The sequence below is a fragment of the Lycium ferocissimum genome, chromosome 12 (genome assembly GCF_029784015.1).
Source record: "Lycium ferocissimum isolate CSIRO_LF1 chromosome 12, AGI_CSIRO_Lferr_CH_V1, whole genome shotgun sequence".
Taxonomy (NCBI): Eukaryota; Viridiplantae; Streptophyta; class Magnoliopsida; order Solanales; family Solanaceae; genus Lycium; species Lycium ferocissimum.
The window spans coordinates 36,446,047-36,465,113 of record NC_081353.1 but is presented as its reverse complement, the minus strand read 5'-3'; the positions used below and the strand labels follow the sequence as shown (position 1 = coordinate 36,465,113).

The window sequence follows — 19,067 nt, the reverse complement described above, 5'->3', positions numbered from 1 at the left end:
TTCCAGCTAACGAGGACGTGACCTTAGCTAAGAGATTATGAAGGACACCGATTAGGTAGAAGGTTAGTAGGTAATCGAGCGTTGTCCAGCTTATCCAACATTTTCCCTTTCATACTAGTAGTCGTAGAATTGTTCTTGTAGTTTCTTGTGCTTTGGTTTCTGATACTATCTATTGTTCATTATACTTCGATTATCTTATATAATTGTGGTAGCTATTTCTTCCTTTTAGGCTCTATCATGATCTTTTTCGCTTTCGTTATTTCCTTTTTCATACTACTCTGAATTGCTTGTCCTTTTCTACCCTTCCCAGATGCCACTTTATATGAATTTATTGGGTATATTGTTGTTGTTAGATACAGTTAAATTTGTGCTGGTTAAAAGAAGTTACGTTAATAAATAAATAGATTATTAACCCACCTAAAGATTATTGTGTTGGGTTTTTGGCCCGGTGTTTTCCCCATTGATTAAAAAAGTAAACACCGATGCCTATGTGTTTGTATTTCTCAAACGTTGTAACTCATAATTATCATAGCATGTGATCAAAGAGACCTTCCACCATCCAAGCAAATTGGAAACATTTTTAAAATTCTAAACATTTTGCAAAAGAACTTGTAAGTTAAAATTCTAAATGTCAATTATGTTACACAATATTATGATAAAAGTTGTCTTCCACAAAATAATATTGTGAATAGTCTCAAACCAGCAAAATGAATAATGTCCAAGAACGAACTTTGAAGAGAGCCTTAACAACACCTGTTTGTTAGTTCTGAAAGAATAGCCATATACAGTTTGTCATCAATTGACTTTTAACTTAGCCAGAACCCCTAGAATGCGGCTAGAAAAACAAAATTTATGTTACAACAGCAAAACAACCAAAAACCAGGAGCAGATTTTCATACCCCTTTTTAGTTCTGTTCAATTAACTTATGGCGAAACCGGGCTTCTCCACTGTTAGATATACAAGAACCAAGTTTACTCTGGCATTGGAACTACAAATTTCTTCCTTATAACTTCCAACTTCCTAAGGACATGAATGGTAGAGACTCCATGCATTTCAAAAAAGAGCAATGGATTCGAGTAATAATCCTGTCAAACCTCCACTGATCGATAACGATTCAGAAACGAGGTTTGAGAAGTTATAACACAAGCGCCGTGTTCCTGAGGTTTGAGAGGTTATAACACAATCGACCATGCACGTCTTGATCCCTCGTTTGCTTATTGTGGGAAGTTAGAAGGATAGTATCGTATCTTCTTCTCCCTCAAACGTGACAAGGGACACAAGTTAAGTACAGTGGCAATCAACTTCCTGATTTTTTAGGCTACTTGATGATGGTCTCCAAGTATAAACAAGCATTCCCAGGACAAGGATGATGGCTCCTGCTATGAAACCAGGTGGAAGAGAGGATGCAACGCCAAGATATGGTAATGGTAATGTGAATAAAAAGACTGATATTGGTACTGCAAAGAAAAGAATCAAAGGCAATTAAGGTTAACAGCTAGATACTCATCTAGAAAGAAGGAGGTTCAACTGCAATAAAATGGGACTGATAGCCTATTTGGCCAAGCTTTTGGGAAAAGAGAAATGCAATATTCTATAGAGTTGAGGTGTTTGGCCAAGTTTTTAGGGGGAAAATAAGTGCTTTTGAGTAATAGCTGAAAATAGTTTTTCCATTGGGACCTTTGCTAAGCACAAACTGATGCTCTAATATTGGTGAAAGTACTTTTCAAATTAATTAGCCAAACACAAATTGCTATTCTCGAAAAGTACTTCTCCGAAAAACACATTTAACGAAAAACACTTTTCGAGATAAACAAATTTGGAAGGTTGGCCAAACAGACTATAAATCTGCTAGTGTCAATAAAATACCTGAAACTGTAGACGCGAGACAAGATACCACAGCAGAAGAGATCTTAAGAAGATGTAACAATGATATATTGAAACCCATGTTGACAATGATAAACAGCAGCGGTAAAAGTGGTGCACCATCACACCCTAGAACAAGAAGAGAAAGAAACAAACTCATGATCTAGCTTTTGCTTCGAGTGAAGTCCACGGTTCATTTTCTTAACACATATTAATATGAGAAATGGTACAGAAAATGTGAAATAATCCAAGTAATTCAATCATGCTTCTCCTTCTTTGCATCATCAAAAATTAGCTAGTTATTGACACTTACGAGCATCATTGATGAAATCACATAATTCCATAGATGAAGCTGAACTCAAACTATACCACTACTTACCACCGGATAATGTGCCGATATTCAAAAAGCATGCAGCACCGTCTCTAAGATAGTTGGGCAGTTGAGTAAATGGAACACCCCATAACTTGGACAAAAATGGGAGGAGAAGGCATATAAAAACTGCCTGCAAAAGAATTGAACCAGTTTCAGTAGTTCATTCAAAGAAAAGAATACAGTGGATAGAACAGTATAAGATGCCTACCTGGAAAGCAGATCCATAGGAGTTCACGACAAACAGATCAACGGTACCTCTCTGCTTATACCATGGTAAATTAGGACAACTACCATCAGATCGTAGTATGTCAAGCAATAACAGAACAAAGTTAAACATACATAGGCAAAGTTGCTAAAGACGTTCAAGTCTTGGTACAACTCATTCTAGTAGCAGAACAATTTTCCTCTTTCTTTGTCTTTCGATAAATATATTTAATACTTTCTCTTATGTGAGTCACTTTGTGATACGGACGATATTAGTAATGTTAATGAAATTATGCTCTCATCCTAATCCGACTTATAATGAGTAACTTGTCCAACTACCACTTGATTGAGCATTCTAGGCAGCAATAGATCTGTCTAGGAAAATTAGAATATGTTCACCATAATACTACCATCTACTCCAAAAGGACTGTTCTAAACAAATAAAAACTTCTTATTCAGATTATAGTCTTCTGACTTTTAACAGCTAAATCAAGTAGTAGAAACAAAGCCTACCTTCAGCCTTTGAGCAGCATCCAAGAATATTACTTCCTGCATATAAGGAAAATGAATCCTCCAGGTAAATCCTACTGCAATGATGAAACCTCAAAAACTCTATTGGAATAAGAAAAGAGGAAACAAGAGGGAAGGTATTAACCTTCAAGACAGTATCTGCAGCTTGGAACAAAAAGGAAACTATCATCAAAAGACTCCAAAATACACCAGCTTCCATCAATGAACCAGCACTAGATCCACTGCAAATTATCAGGAAATTGAGCCAACACTTGGAAGTATAGTTTCTTGTTTAAACCTAATTAAAAACTAGGATTTTCTCAAGATTTTCCAAAGAGGATGACTTTTGTTGGGAGTAGATTATCACTTCAAATCTTTCATTTATCCAAGAGGAGCACCATCGTCCGTTTTAGGAAGAATTATCACCACAAACTAAATGAACGATGAGGCTTCAGATCTTAAAAAGTTAAGAAACTTCCAGCAACTTGAACAAAATTTTCAAACTGCTAGTGAGGTAATCACAAAACACTATAGACAGAATTGTGTCACAAACCTTGCTACAGTTACAATAACACCAACTGCCACGAGAAAGCACCCAAACAACTGGTTGAGGCTATATCTTCTCCCAAGGAAAATAAAAGACAGGAGAAGTTGCCAGACAAGAAAGCTCTGCAAGATCAATAGATAGCCGAGTTAAATAACAAATTCAATTTACTTGTTGAAGGAAGCTTTAGTAAGTCTACAAGCATGTCAGTAAGACAACAACAAGGACTATGCCTCAATCCCAAAATATCTGGGGTCCTCAATATTCATTCGGCTCCATTTGGACCGTTTCATTTCAATACTCAGTGATTTGTCTTTTGTCTATCTCCCAATACTAGAAGTTCTCTACATTTTCTATCGACATACAAATCTCAAAACAAACTAAAAAGATTCCTGACAAACATCTGTGGATCTTTTGCTTCCATTTTGTTCTATGTTTGCTACTAACTAGCCACTCCTATATTAGTTCTTGCTCCCTATTTTTGATTTTTGTTTCCGTATCTTCTAAGTGTTTGGTCATGCAATCAAATTTAAAGGTAAGCTTCCTAGTTTTCTACCAACAGACATACGCACTTGAACTGATGGATTGATTTCCTAAAGACCTGACATCATATGGATCACTATCAGTAAATGCTCTCAGAAGTTCATAAAAAAAGCTGAAAGAAACAAATTTCAAATTACCTGCGAGAGTATTGGAATTGTGGCCCCGGAAAGAATTGCTGTTTGGGAGGAGAATAATAAAAGAGGATTAAGTAAAGAATAAAAAATTGACAAAGTTATATAAATTCCCATGTTCAAGATTTTATTAAATGAACAGAAGTGCAAGAAACAAATTTCAAATAGATGAGTCCATTGACTAAATAAAAAAATGATACAAGATCTCAACAAATTGGCATATCAAGACCAACTTGTTGAAGTCTTGTCAAAGTGACTCTTTGTATTTTGTAAGCAATGAAATGTTTTTAGATGTCTGCAACTAATTATGGTGCTCCTTTGCAATAAACACTTCGAATAAACATAATCTACTTAGAGGATTGTGTTTCATAGCATCTTCAATTCATACAGATATCACTTTCCTTTTCAGATTCCTAAGATCCAAACAGCATAGACATAGAAATATTAAACTCATACCAATTTTATCTTCTTTAAATAGAAGATACGGTCTTACGCTCTAGAAATCAAGAGAATGCAATGGCTCAAGACAAAGGTAATTTAGGTCATGGATCTATTCACTTTAATTTATTACTCAATCAGAAAATTTAAAGCCTTTGATGCAAGTTTTTCATTTCATAAACAGGTCAATACTGTTGCTTGACATGCAATTAGTTATGTAAATTAAATCGCTGCTCTGGTGTCACATTCTTATTCATTATAAGCTGCTGAGTATCCCTTCTTTTTGCTTTGGATTTTATTTCAAATATTGACAAATTTCCATCTCCTCTTCTCTAGTTTTCTGTAGCAGTACATAATGCAGGTGACACACATCTAGTTTGTTAGCAGTAAATATAGGACATGAAGAGATAATGGTTTGATGAACATGATAGTTGACAAAGAGGATAACCAAATCCGGCAAGAAACATCTAATCTGAGTAAAGAAATTAGGAAAATACTTAAAAAACATATCTTGGACATTCTAGTAATGGGATTCAGTATAAAATTTGTATTACCTCCAGCTGCCATGCCGGATGCAGCAGCAAGAGCCTCTAATAGACCAACAGCAACAAATGGAATTTTTGGAAGGGAAAGCATTTCATTAGTAACCTTGCCAGCATGATACCGAAGATATAATATAGAGAAGTATACGAGTACATATCTGGTGAAAGGAGACAGAAGAAGCAATTAAGTTATTCCAACCATTAAACAAAACAATTGGAAATAAACAACTTCTTTACTGTTGAATCTGAATACATATTTCTCTAAAGATATCCACTGCTTGATTTTGGAACATATGAATTAAAAAAAAGCTAAAGAAAAAATATTAATCAGTAACAAATGTGTCTAATAATTTTTATTATAGATGCATTGTACTCAGGAATTCAGCATATCCCGCGCCAAAAAAAGAAATTTGCACTTTCTTATTGTTATTTGTTAGATGGATATTCACACAGACATACTAAAACATACTATCTTCCCTATATTAGACAAAATGCTTTGTGTCCAAAATATGACAGATTTAGGGAAGATAAGTAACTTTAGTTCTCATATCCGTTACACATTTCACCTTTTTATGGAATAAGCTCATTGTATGGAAGCTACTTATGACATATTAATACACCTTTTTAGATGAGAATGAGTTGCACCGTTTCTATTTTCACCTATATCATTATCCCTTCAACTCATTGTTAGGAGACTACTGGTGACGTATCAATGCCATTTTATGTTAAAAGGCAAAGGTTAACCATCTTAACGATTCACAAACACATTACCACGATACTGGCAGTGCAAGAAGAGCCCGACATAATCAAGGAAAGATGAGCAAAGACGGATCCAAGATTTGAAGATTATGGGTCCTAAAATGACTTAAGTTAATATTCATTAATAAATGGGTTCATAATCAAATATTTTTACTCCCTCCGTCCCGATTTATGTGGCACCTTTCAGACTTCGAGTTTCGAACAAGTGTTTCTTTGACCGTAATTTTTTCATATAGCTTTTAAATATTTTAAATTACAATCATTTTGACTTATAGTACTTTTTACGTCATTTCCAAATATGTAAAATTTATTTCAAAAAACTTGACGATTCCATGGCCGAATTCACGCTCAAAATTAAACTGTTTGACTCTTGATATCCAAACTGTGCCACATAAATTGGGACAGAGGGAGTAGATATTTTTTGAATATTTTAATACATATATAGAGTTTGAGAAAAATCTACTGGGTTTCCTGAACCCACACATAACATGCTGGATCCGCCCCTGGTGCCATGAGTAGAAAAGCTTGGATCTAGTTTGGGAGCACATGGTAAAATAGGACAGAAAAGCTAGTAGATCTAAAACTAAGTGAATACTATAAATAGCTAGTATTAGAATAGAAAAGAAAACTCTTGACAGTTAATGCTAAACCTAGTCTCCACACTAGGAGAATCAGACACATACAAAGAAAGTATATTATACTAGCAAAAATGCAGATACTCCTTAACCACTCTTGTTTGATGGCATATGCAGAAACAATAAACTATTAAAAAGTACAATAATGCACATGAACTGCTTTTTTATGTCTTTAGTAATGTGAATCCATGTTGCTCGGACTCTCCAAAATGTTGTAGCCCCGTGTCGGATCCTCCAAAATTGCATTACTTTTGGAGGATCCGGCATGCACCCGTCGACATTTTTGAAGAGTCCGAGTAACACAGATGTGAATTAAGTGATACTGGAATATTTACAATAACTTTAATAATAAGTTTACAACATCAAAGAGTTCCAGTTGCACTTTCAATACTGCCTAAAGTTGACTTAAAATTGAACTTATGTGGCTAAAGTTAACTAAATAACTAGTTCATCAGGACCAATGTGACATTTATAACAGTTCTGCTATTTCTGGTTCATCTCATTTAAAGCATTCTTTGAACCAAATATGGAAACCAAGCAAAACAGTTACAGGGCACGCAATTCAATCTCCCCTAATAAATTGCATAATAAAGTTACTCCCTTCATCATATATCATCAATCAACTCATTATCACAAACAACATAAAACAAAATCACCCTGCTGGAGCATTTTTTCAGTGACATTGTATATATAGAATAATCATAATGTAATACTTGTTCTATGTATAATACTTAATATTTTTCCTTTAAACTATAGCAAATTAGAGCCACTTCTTTAATCCTACCACAGAGATTAACAATGGTTTCTCACTTATTCTCCACATGAATCAAATTCCTGACATGATAGATGTTTACCATTAAAACATCTTCATTCTCAACGAATTTTAAAAAAGAAAAAGGAACAAATGTAGATATGTCACACATGGGATGCAAAACTACAACCTAGAGCCAGTGGCGGAGCCAGGATTTTCATCCAGGGGGTTCAAAAATTCTAAAAGGTAAATATACGAAGAAGTCAGGGGGTTCAACACCTACTATATATACAAAATAAAATAATTTTAAGTTTGAAAATACACTGTAATTTTTCGCCGAGGGGGTTCTGAACCCCCTGGATATAAGCTAGCTCCGCCCCTGCCTACAGCAATTCTCTAACGACCTTTGTGTTGTGTAACGCCAATATCCTGCCTATGGAGAGGCCTCGACGACGCTTTTGCTATGAGTTATAGCTTTTAGCATGATTGGTAAGACAACATGCTACGTATGGCAGGTGTTGGGGGAATTGCACGGTAATACCAACATCCTGCCCAAGGCGAGGGCCAGGTAATGGGCTGGTCATCGCATGAGCCGATCGCTCGTTAGGGACGGTTTATAGATCATCTCTGGGTTGGGTCATGGTCAAACATGGTAGTTGCTTGATGAACTTGGTTAAGAAATAAAATTGTGCCCTTGTCATCATCTATAATTTTGGCAAATGATGAGTTTTTTATTCTAACAATTGAGCTTGATTAAGAAATAAAGTCGAAAGTCAGCACCCATGCTATCAGCCATATAGCTTTTGGCTTTGATGGTAACATTCTACCTATGCTAAAATAATAAACCTACAACCCCAATAATTGATCATGCATCATTAGATTCACTAGAAAACTATGGTAAATTGTCCAGTGGGTCCAATGTGCAGTCAAAAGAATCCATTCTGTGTAGGGAAAGTGATGAATTGAAAGAGACTCTGCAAAGTACTACTATTATTCTTTCATTGTGAATCACCAGTGTGCATTATCAACATTGAGAATTACTCTATTGCCCTCATCTATTGGAACAGCCTGACAAGGACTGACACTGACATAAAAAGGCAGTTACTTAAAATGACTTTATTACCCTTGACATTTTGTAAGACAGACATCATATCAATTGACAAATATCACGTGATCTTGGAACTTTCTCACGTGACTTTTCATTCTCACATTTTTTTTTTTATTATTATTTTTTTTTTGTAAAGGAACTTTTGTCTTTCAGCTAAGGGCACACATCACAAAATGTGGATTTACAATTTGCGAATTACTAAGAAAAACAAATTTATGAAAATATAATAGACTTCATTTTTAAACATGTAAAATCTAGATGTTCTTAATTTACCTGAAAATGACAAAAAATTCTCATACCAAAACTGCAAAACCATAAAGTTGAAAAACCATAAATTTTAAATGTTAATCAAAGTTCAATTAACTTAATTATAGGAACAGGAAAGATTGAGTATGTTTTACCGAATGTACCTTGCCGCTTGATATATTTTCTATTTTTGTCTTATCTTTTATTAAAACTTTTAAGTGCAGTTTTCTTTCATTATTAAATCATTGACCAAGTTAATTATTCTCTCCATTCTGTTTTACTTGTCATGTTTATGAAAATAATTCCAAAATACTTCTAGCTACTAATGACTTTCTATTTTTAATTTTATCTCTCTCTATAATAAACGTGGAAAGCGATTAATGTGGTGAAAGCAAGAAGTAGTGTATTAAATTGAAATTAAATATAATTAAGGATATTTAATTAAATTATCTTTTTAATTAATATTTTCTTAAATTAAACGTAAACTAAAGGTGACAAGTAAAATGGAACTGAGAGAATAGCAAATAGATCGTTGCTTTACACTATTCACGGAGTCTCTTCCGTTTCCAATAATAAAACCAAAAAAATAGCACAAAATCAATAATTCTATTTTCTAACCCCTCATTTTACCTTCCAAAAATTGATAATCAATATTATAGCAATATGATAAATATTTATGCACCGCGTGTTTACATCAGACTCATAAATGCATGTCATATATTTTTATATAGATTTATGTAACATAACCCTGGTTAATCTATTCATATTTGCTATTTTATTAAATTACTTAATTTTGATAAATAGAATTGATTTGGCGTGAAAATTCGATACAGGTAAATAAGTTCCATAAACAATAACATACTCAGTGTAATTCTACAAATGGAGTTTGGGGAGGGTAGGATATACATAGTCATTATCCTACCTTTCTCGGTTAAAGAGGTTGTTCCCGATAAAGCCTTGGCTCTAAAGTAATGTAATCAAAACAGGATTAAAAGAAAAATGACAACAGCAAAATAGTAAGATAAACAAAACATATGAAACAACACATCATAGTAAGAAAAATATCTACCGTAAAAATATTCATAATGAAAATGAAAAGGGTCATATTTGTCCCTTTACTATCGAAAATAAGCTATATTTGCATTCCGTTATACTTTTCAACAAATATACCCCTACAGTCATACTTTAGAGCTATATTTACCCGACTTATTAAAACTAGCTATATTTACCCCTCACCCGTCAAGATTTTATTTTCAGCATTAAAAATTACGTGTCATGCATAACTAATACCTACATTATAACAAATACATATAACAAACCAACATCTAAAAAAAATAATTTATGCATAACTAAATCCTGCATAACTAACTACTACATTACTAATATCTGCGTGATATTACGCTACCAAACGACCCCTTAATTGACCGAAAAACCCAGCCCTATTTTTTACCAGCTCATCAAATGTAAAAAACAGGAAGAGACAGTTGTGAAAATATAAATTTTAGAAGTAAAAAAGAAAGTACCCGAAAGTGGCGAGTTGAGCGAGAAAAAAAGGATAGTTCTTCAAAGGAACTAATGCCAACTTATAAAGCACACGATTCCCTACACCTAGCACCACCGTAGCTGTCGCTGCAACCGCCACCTCCACCGTCCGATCACTACTACTTTTCCTTCTCTCATTAATCTCCACCACTTGATCTCCCACTGCACACCTCCTCCTCCATTCGCCATCGCCCCTAGAAAAACTAAAAGAAAATCATACATTGATTCAGATAAATTCATTTTTTATAAAAAAATATAAAACGAAGAATTTCATGACTTTATTAACCTGACTCTGTGGCGGAATTCTGCTTCCTCAATTACGTAAAATCTCGTCGTTATTGATTTCGGTTTTTGATGACGAGATATTGAGGAGAGATAATCCGGTGACCGGACAGCTGTCAGTTTTGTTACCGGAAAATGACGTGTTACCGCCGGCGCAGACAATTCGCCGGTGATTATCCGGCGAGTACAAAGCGACATGGTAAGAGCCTGATTTAATTGTATAGTAATTAAATTATCACTGCAAAAATACGATTTTTGTTTCAGTTAATAATAATAAGAAGAATTTTGAGAAGAAGCTCTAATAGACAAAACTTAAAAATCACACAAACACTATATATATAAGGTGCGTGTGTGTGTGTGTTTTTTGTAACGTGTGATGTATTATTACGATGGAGAGACAGATAAGGACAAAATGGGAAATAAAATTATCTCATTTTGTTTTATGTTTTTGGAAATTACAACGAAGGAAACATATTGATAAAAGAATTTGAAAAAGAACACATATAATTTAATGGGAAAAAAAATAAAAAATGACTCAAAATGTCATCTTTCCATCTATTGAATAAAATTTGCCGCTCGTTCTACCTATTTGGAACAAGAAATTACATGGTGAGGTTATACAATTGAATATTCAGTTAAATAATACTCCCTCTGTTTTAATTTATTTGAACTTATTTTTTTTTAATCCGTGCCAATATAAATGACCTTCTTCCTAATTTGGAAACAAATTCACTGTATGAATGATATACAGCCACACAAATTTTCAAGGCTTATTTTGAACCACAAGTTTCAAAAGTCTTCTCTCTTTCTTAAATATCGTGTTCAGTCAAATGGGTTCATATAAATTGAAACGGAGGGAGTAATAAGAATTTTTTGAAGAAGAAGCGTCAAAGGATGATGGACAAAAGTCACACATACAGTATGATTACGACCAAAAGACAGATAGGGACAAAATAGGAAATAAAAGTACAGGTCTTCTATTTGTTTTTGGAAATTACAACGAAGGAAACATATTTAAAAATGAGAATTTGAATGCAGTTTTAATTTTAGTCAATCCCCATCATCGCATACGTACGCATTTTATTTTACTTCCAAACTTTCAAAGAGGGAAGTTCTTAATGAACTTTTCTTCTCTTGTTCTTTTTGCTCATGCATTCGATTTTCAATTTAATTTTAAACCATTCAATTTTACAGAAATGTCACCTCACTATAGTGAGTGTCGTATACAAGTATAAGTGCGTTTCAGATATAGGTATAGGTACGTAAAATTGCGGTGCACATCAAGTAGAAGTGTATTTAAGTTTCTAAAATAAGAATTATCTTTATCACATATAAACAAAGTAAATGAGCAAAGGAAATGAGATCTCTTGCCCTCTTATAATTTACACGCTTGGTGAATAGTTTACGAATTCAACTGAGCTCGGCAATTTTGCTCTAAATCTTATATTTATCTTAAGAGATCCATTGAATGTGTATAAGTGATTAATTGAATTCAATAACTTAAAAAAATTAAAATCTGAAACTCATAAATTTCAAATTTTATCTCTGCTCCTGAAAATAAGTACTTACGTTAATATTTCCCACGTATTCTGTACAAATAAGTAAATGTGAATTAAGAATTTAGGTGACAATATTGACTTCCAAAAAGATAAAAATATCTACTTATTTCATTTTTAGCTAAATACATCGGATTCAGCAAAAAAAACTGTCATTATTTAAAGTTGACGCAGCCTTTGGCCATTGCTTTTAGGAGAATCTCGTTGGCTTTTAATATTTAATGGTCCTCCTTCACTAACCCCAAATATTTTATGCAGAATAATTACACTTTATAGGTTGTCTTAAATCATCAGAGAAGGTCCCCCACCATGAAAAGGCAATATAGTGACTAGGAACAAAGAGAAAGGGTAATTTAAAACTTATAAAAGACGATAAATCCTCAGGACTTTTGGAGTAACGCTTTTGTTGTTTCACATTCTTTTAGCTAGTTCAAAGTGACAAAACCCGATAGAAGTTGAGAGAATATAAAATGGATATCACTTCTGCGAGACGTTAACTACCCCTTCATCCTTAAAAAGAAATTTCGAGTTCAAACCTGAGAATAAAATCGCTCTAAAAGAGCTTTTACCCCCAAAGTAGGGCTTTCCAGCGTGAACCCAGAGGGTCAAAAGCAGATAACGGACACTGGATGGGAAACAATAAAATGACTACTAGGATAACATTTGTCTAGTCTAATTAATCATTGTCAAGTTTAACTCTGCAAAGATAAAGAAGCTAAGATACCAGAGCTTGCGAGTTAGATGAAGAAACCAATCAGGAAAAGAACTATCTTCAAAAAGCAAAAAGATGTGCTCCACTAATAGTACAAAAAAAGTTGGAGAGAAAAAATTCCTTGCAGGTTTCAAAAATATCTTCACAGCAGTAAGAGAGTTGCATAAACCCATCATTGAAAAATTATTGTTTCCTTCCTCTACCCTTCTTAGGTGCCTGTGCTTCGGTTTGTTCTTTGCCACCCACTTCTGATATATCCGCTGCAGTAAAACGAAATAACAAAACGTTACGATGAGAGGAACATGGCGAGATGCAACTACGCAAGTATCAAATAGAACTGCTTAGGAATCAATACACGAAAACATAGAATCATGCCTGAGTTTCCAAAAGGGGGACAAAAAAGAGAATAAAAGAGAGACAGACTCAACAAAAAAGATCAGATCGTCATTGGACGTTACTTATACAATACAAAAAGGTACTTGTGAGGAAAGTTTGATTGTGCAATACCCTCTGGACCACGAGCCATCAAGGTGAAAAAAATGTTGTTAAGCTTCTCCATCTTCTTGGCATCCTGGGCTTGGTCAGTCTTGAACTTGAGACACTAGCAAAATTCAAAAAACAAACCATCAGGACAAGGCAACTCATATGGAGAATTCCTTGACTAGCTTACACCAAGCATGGGATACATCTATGAGATACCAGATGCATAAAAGGGAAATATCACATAATGGAGCAGCAAATGTCCCTCTTTTCATTCAAGAGACAACAAAAGGAACCCAAACATTTGATGCAAAGACCGATAACAACTCTAATTCAACACCATAAAGAAACAAAAACATTTGCATAGCTAATGGGTCCAGCGCTTTGAAACAATGGCAGAGGTAGCACAGTGCAAGATGTCTGGTAGTGCCACGTTGAGAGTTCGAGTCCTGATGTGAACTAAGTTTGATATTCAAGTGGAGAAGGGTAATGCCTAACCCCAACCAGCCAAAAAAAAAAAGGTGGAGAAGGGTAAAAGGGACTGACCATATCCATCTAGTTTCGAAGTGGACATCTCAGTTATAAAAGCATAATCATCGGGAGAGTTTAACCATAAAAGAATATGAGAGAGTGGAAATGCATGGCAGGTACTGCATCAAAGATCTTAAATGTGCCGTCTGCTGAATATGAAGCCTAGAAGAGATTTCCAAAAAAACATCTGGACAATACTAAATTTGTGATTTGAAGATCAAAAATTTTGCTAGGCCATATATGCAACCTCTCCTAGTAAGCTTCACAGAAATAAGCTTACAAGCCACCCCCTGGTAATCACAAAACTGTAATTCACAGGTCACCTGACAAAACAGATCACCCTGTCTGTCTCTACCCTTTGACTCCACCACACACCTTCCCTTCTCTTCGCCTTAAAATGTTAACTTGTACTTTCTAGTGCTTACTACATCTTTCACAATTTTCCCTCTTTGCCCTTTGACCAGAAGAATCAAATTCAAGAACATCCAAACAAAATCATATACATGATAAGCTTTAGAAATAAGAAAGAGAAAGGTCCATGTTATTGTAAATAAAACGGAATATGGTCTGCCAGTGATACCATCCATTTAAGAACAGTAAATTGATAAGGAAGAACAGTAAAAAAAAAAATGATAAGGAAGAACAATAAAAAAGAAAAAAAAAAAAAAAAAATATATATATATATATATATATATATATATATATTATCCCGGTAACTATAAAATTTTGGCTACTTGGCCTTGATACACTAAAATTTCAGTCTGCCAAAAGAAGATAATGTCGAAGGATCGCAAAGGACTCCACCTTTTAGACCTTAAAAGCTTTTCTAGGAATGCTTTCTAACTGTTGGCATCAGTGCATAAAAGCATGTTCTTCTTTAGGTGTTAAACTAGTTGGTTCCACCATGCTTGGTCATAATGGATAGAAAAGTATTTTCTTCCCATCAAACTTAACTAGCTTTCCTCTTAATAATTTCTTTCCATTTATCCCAACTAAGTAGTGTTCTCATCTGATTCTGTCACTTTAACTCCTTCCATTTACTTCCCAACTAAGTAGTGTTATGGTCTGATTCTGTCACTTTGACTCCTTCCCTACACTGAATCTCTTCGAATTCAATCTTATCGAGGTTATAGCTGTACGAATTTTAACATCAGAAAATTAACTATACCACAAGAGAAATTGTAAAATGACTACGTCATTATGAGTCCAAAATGATTAGGAGAAAAGAAAATGGTGCATATGGATTTACTAATTTGCACATACAAGAATCTTCAACTTGCTACTTTGCACATTCACAAGCAACTAACTCAAAATATGCCATCATGTATGATCTGATATCTTCATATATGCAAAAGAGTTCAACTTCCAATATGGAGTCCCAAGGCACTCATATCTATAAAGCCTAAGCAGCATACTAAAAACCTACTACAAAACAGACAAACATCTCAGCCAACCAGGTTTTAAGCAATCTTGCTTCCACATGAAACAAGAATAACAACTATGTCTCAGTCCCAACTCCCAAGTAAGTTAGGGTCGGTTATATGAGTATTTACTGACTACATACATTGCTCCATTCAAGCACATCTTAGACGGTAGACCCATATTATACAAATATAATAGTGATAGTATTTGATCAGTCTCTTGATAGAATATGACCCTTAAATACATGTCAATTAGAGCCTCAAACATGACCATCTTCACTCAGTTGTTTTTATTTCACACACAAAAAGGAACATTGTATGCTTGCTCTAATCATTATTACATCACATGTCTCACTATGACAAATAGCATCTTCAATTGCATCAATTCAATCCCGCAAATATGAAACATGTCGATTTCGATAATCAAAACTTAAGAGAAGCTAATCAATACTTTACACAAAATCACTGTACTGCCAATCTCGTACAGCATTGTATTTTTTCCACACACCCCAGTAGGATTCAAGAGAGAACAACAACAACAACAACAACAACAACAATAACAACAACAACAAAAGCAACCCAAAAATTTGCACTAAATTACACTCCCTCTATCTCAATTTATGTGGCATTTTTCTCTGTTCGAAATTCAAACTATGTGAACTTTGATTTTGACCACTGTATTTTTTTTTTCATCACATAGACATGAGAAGAATTGCAACTTATAGTATTGCTCGTGTACTTTCTTAATATCTAAATTTTAAGTTTAAAATATTGAGTTGATCTAATCTAATTTAGCTTCACAGATTAGTCAAATTGACTCTCGATAAACGAAAGGTGCCAAATAATTTGCGATGGACGGGGTAATGCAAAGATTGAAACTATAGCTAAAATTCACACAAACATTAAAAATAAAAAATAAAAAAATGTTATACCTCTTTATCATCGGTGACCTTGAGAACCAATTTACCATCAGAATGTCTGTATTTCATCACATACCGAGTCTAAACAACCAACAAAATTACTACCATCAGTTACATTAATTCATACATTAAAATAACAAATTAAATGATGATACTATATAATTAGCGGAGTTGAACAAAAATTAATTACTTTCTCGGGATCGGAGCGAAATAACTGTACGGATCTCTCAACAAAATCATCCCATGAAGTGATATACACCATTTTTTTTTCTTCTTCACTCTGTATCAGATATATATATATATCTATATATATAACGTAATCAAGAGGTTTTCGATTTTGCTGCTTTGGGGGTTTTTGTTTGGTGTTTCAAAAGTAGTTTGGGAGTCGCTTTGAGCAAAGGGAATGTTAATGGGCCTCGATAAAACCGGGTCTCCACCCGCATCGGCCTGTGGGCTGGCTTTCAAGCCTGTTTTTTTTTTTTCGGGGAAAACTACGTATATATACATTTTAAGGAGAAATATTTACGAAATATGATGATAGTTTTATATTTACAAAATATACCATTACAAACCCTATACAAAACGTTCTTTTTTTAAAAATATTTTTTTATTAAAAAAATATACTTTTTTTATATATTTTTTCGCTCAAAATTTTATGTATGAAATGTGTATATCCCGCTCGACGCTTAAAAAGTTCGCTCAAAATTTGGTGTTTGAAAAATTTATGAAATGTGTATATCTCATTCAAGGCTTTAAAATTTCGCTCAAAATTGTGTGTGAAAACAATATGAAATTTGTATCTCGCTCAAGTCTTAAAATTTCGCTCACATTTTTGTGTCTAAAGTTCATGTTAGATTTACTCGTAAAATTAATACAACTACAAAAACATTGTATACAACTTTGATACAACATTCAAGACTTAAAACAATCGCTCAAATTTTTGTGTATGAAATGTGTATATCTTACTCAAGGATTAAAAAGTTCGCTCAAATTTTATGTATGAAGTGTGTATATCTCGATCATGGCTTAAACATTACACTCAAAATTTTATGCATGAGAATGGTATAAAATGTGTATATCTCGCTCAAGACTTAGAATTTCATTCACATTTTTCGTATATAATGTTCATATTAAGTTTCTGGAAAATTAATACAACTACAACAATATTATAACAACTTTCATACATTATTCAAGGTTTAAAGTTTTGCTCACACTTTTGTGTATGAAAATTATATTAAAAATTTCGCTCATACATACACATTTCATACATTTTTCGTACAACTTTCATACACAAAAATTTGAGGTAATTTTTTAAGCCTTTGAGCAAAAAAATTTTTTTTTTTTAAATATAATTTTTTTTTAAATATAAAAATTATTTTTTTTAAAAAAAATAATTTTTTCTTAAATCATTTTTTTCATTTTTTTTAAAAAATAAATATATTTTCTGGAAAAAAATAAAAAAATGAAAAATATATGAAAATCCGTCATGTTTCGTAATATATCGTTATGTTTTGTAAATAAGGAAAACTATCATCGCGTTTCGTAAATATTTCTCCTTAACATGTATATATATATGTAGTTTTCCCTTTTTTTTGTGCGGAATGCTATCACAAGCACGGTCTTTAATTTTTGTCCTTCGCTATAAATCTTTTGGTTTTGGGTTCGAACCCCCGCTTAGCTAAAAATTTAAAAAAAAAAATCGCAACATAGAGTTTGGATTCGCAAGGCAGAGTTTGCCTCAAACCCTCCCTTATCAAGCAGAGTTTTGCTACCTTCCGGCAGAGCTTAAGGCAAACTCTACCTTAAGGTAAAGTTTGAAACTCTACCTAATTAGGCGAGTTTTTCACCGCGCAGTTTGAGGCAACTCTACCGATCGGGCAAAACTCTACTTTTTGAGGTTGGCATTAAACTCGCCTTTTGCTATACCTGAAGGCAAAGCTTTACTTTAAGGTAGAGGTTGACATTAAGATAATTTTTTTTTTATTCAGTTGAAATTTTACAAAACTCTGCCTTAAGGCTTAACTTTTGCCCGAATAGGCCTAATTTTGCTACGAAACTCGGCTTGCAAATTTTTTTTTTTTTATTGAGCCGGGGTTTGAACCCAGGACCTTGTGGTATTAGCCGAAGGACAAAATTAAAGACCACCAATTTGAGGGACAAAATTAAAGACTACTGCCTTTGAAGGGAAACTGTGCAAATGACCCTTTCAAGCTTCTCTTGTTTAGAGCATAAATTTCATAAATAGCTATAGTTTAAAGCGTAATTACAAAACGTAGCTATAGTTAGGTATACTATAGCTATAGTTTAGAGTTGTATCAACACATACGCTATTACATGCGTGTATTGTATATTTGCTACGGAACCCAAAATGTAGCTATCTTTCGTAAATACAGTCTAAATGTTTGTCACATTGCGTTATTTTTCCTGAGAATAATCTGGATTTGTGCCATAATTTTTACTTTAAAGGGTGAAAAAAGTAATGACTAGCAGGTATACTTTAGTGGTAAAAGTATTCATTCTATTATCCCATAAGTTGTGAACGGGTTATTTGATTTAATTCGTATTCCAAAAAAAAAAAAAAATCTTAAAAAGATTTAATTCCTTTCCTCTCAGAGACAAATTCGAGAACAAAAACACATTCTCATAATTTGTGACTTTTGAACTTTCACAAACTATATTATAAAATTGCGAAACATAATTTTTGAATTGGATCAATACTTCTAATTGATTAAGTATGAACAAAGGATTCATGAATGAAGATGAAAGTTGATTTATAATCGTAACTAAATCTTCTATTTGCTATTTGTAAAGAAAAATTGAAGGAAAATCACTATTAAACTGTGATTTGATTTATTGTATACATCAACATATTATTTAGCTCGTTAGAAACAAAGTCATTTTCCTCAAAAAATTCTAAAGCAGCGGAGAACGAAATAACTAAAACGGTTGTTAGAATCACCCCTTTTTAGAAGGAT

The 19,067-nt window shown here is 33.5% G+C and overlaps 2 protein-coding genes across 4 annotated transcripts; both read right to left on the bottom strand.

The window, feature by feature from the left end:
* Positions 1 to 689: 689 nt before the first annotated feature.
* LOC132038943 (protein CLT1, chloroplastic-like) lies at positions 690 to 10,812 on the bottom strand. Of its 2 annotated transcripts, none has more exons than XM_059429448.1 (11): positions 10,477 to 10,812; positions 10,172 to 10,384; positions 5,162 to 5,307; positions 4,176 to 4,213; positions 3,505 to 3,620; positions 3,097 to 3,193; positions 2,955 to 2,990; positions 2,446 to 2,496; positions 2,244 to 2,367; positions 1,868 to 1,993; positions 690 to 1,458 (listed from the first exon to the last, which is right to left on the bottom strand). In XM_059429448.1, exons 1-11 carry the CDS (start codon positions 10,668 to 10,670, stop codon positions 1,283 to 1,285), a joined length of 1,317 nt encoding a protein of 438 aa, XP_059285431.1. In that variant the 5' UTR covers positions 10,671 to 10,812; the 3' UTR covers positions 690 to 1,282. The 2 variants fall into 2 exon arrangements, with proteins under 2 accessions (XP_059285431.1, XP_059285430.1); XM_059429447.1 differs by having other exon boundaries at positions 10,172 to 10,393; positions 10,477 to 10,811.
* Positions 10,813 to 12,660: 1,848 nt separating this feature from the next.
* LOC132040378 (signal recognition particle 9 kDa protein) lies at positions 12,661 to 16,486 on the bottom strand. 2 transcript variants are annotated; one of them, XM_059431011.1, is made up of 4 exons: positions 16,283 to 16,486; positions 16,105 to 16,173; positions 13,199 to 13,341; positions 12,661 to 13,000 (listed from the first exon to the last, which is right to left on the bottom strand). In XM_059431011.1, exons 1-4 carry the CDS (start codon positions 16,352 to 16,354, stop codon positions 12,949 to 12,951), a joined length of 336 nt encoding a protein of 111 aa, XP_059286994.1. In that variant the 5' UTR covers positions 16,355 to 16,486; the 3' UTR covers positions 12,661 to 12,948. The 2 variants fall into 2 exon arrangements, with proteins under 2 accessions (XP_059286994.1, XP_059286996.1); XM_059431013.1 differs by having other exon boundaries at positions 13,248 to 13,341; positions 16,283 to 16,481.
* Positions 16,487 to 19,067: the final 2,581 nt, after the last annotated feature.

Excerpts from the sequence above, each read along its gene's own strand:
- LOC132038943 (XM_059429447.1), bottom strand. The coding sequence starts at position 10,670 with ATGTCGCTTTGTACTCGCCGGATAATCACCGGCGAATTGTCTGCGCCG. Across the intron at positions 5,308-10,171 it reads GCTCAACTCGCCACTTTCGG|ATATGTACTCGTATACTTCT; the intron begins GTACTTTCTTTT and ends TCCTTTCACCAG. Across the intron at positions 2,991-3,096 it reads CTGCAGATACTGTCTTGAAG|GAAGTAATATTCTTGGATGC; the intron begins GTTAATACCTTC and ends CCTTATATGCAG.
- LOC132040378 (XM_059431011.1), bottom strand. The coding sequence starts at position 16,354 with ATGGTGTATATCACTTCATGGGATGATTTTGTTGAGAGATCCGTACAG. Across the intron at positions 13,342-16,104 it reads AGGTCACCGATGATAAAGAG|TGTCTCAAGTTCAAGACTGA; the intron begins GTATAACATTTT and ends GAATTTTGCTAG. Across the intron at positions 13,001-13,198 it reads TACCTTTTTGTATTGTATAA|CGGATATATCAGAAGTGGGT; the intron begins GTAACGTCCAAT and ends GTTTTACTGCAG.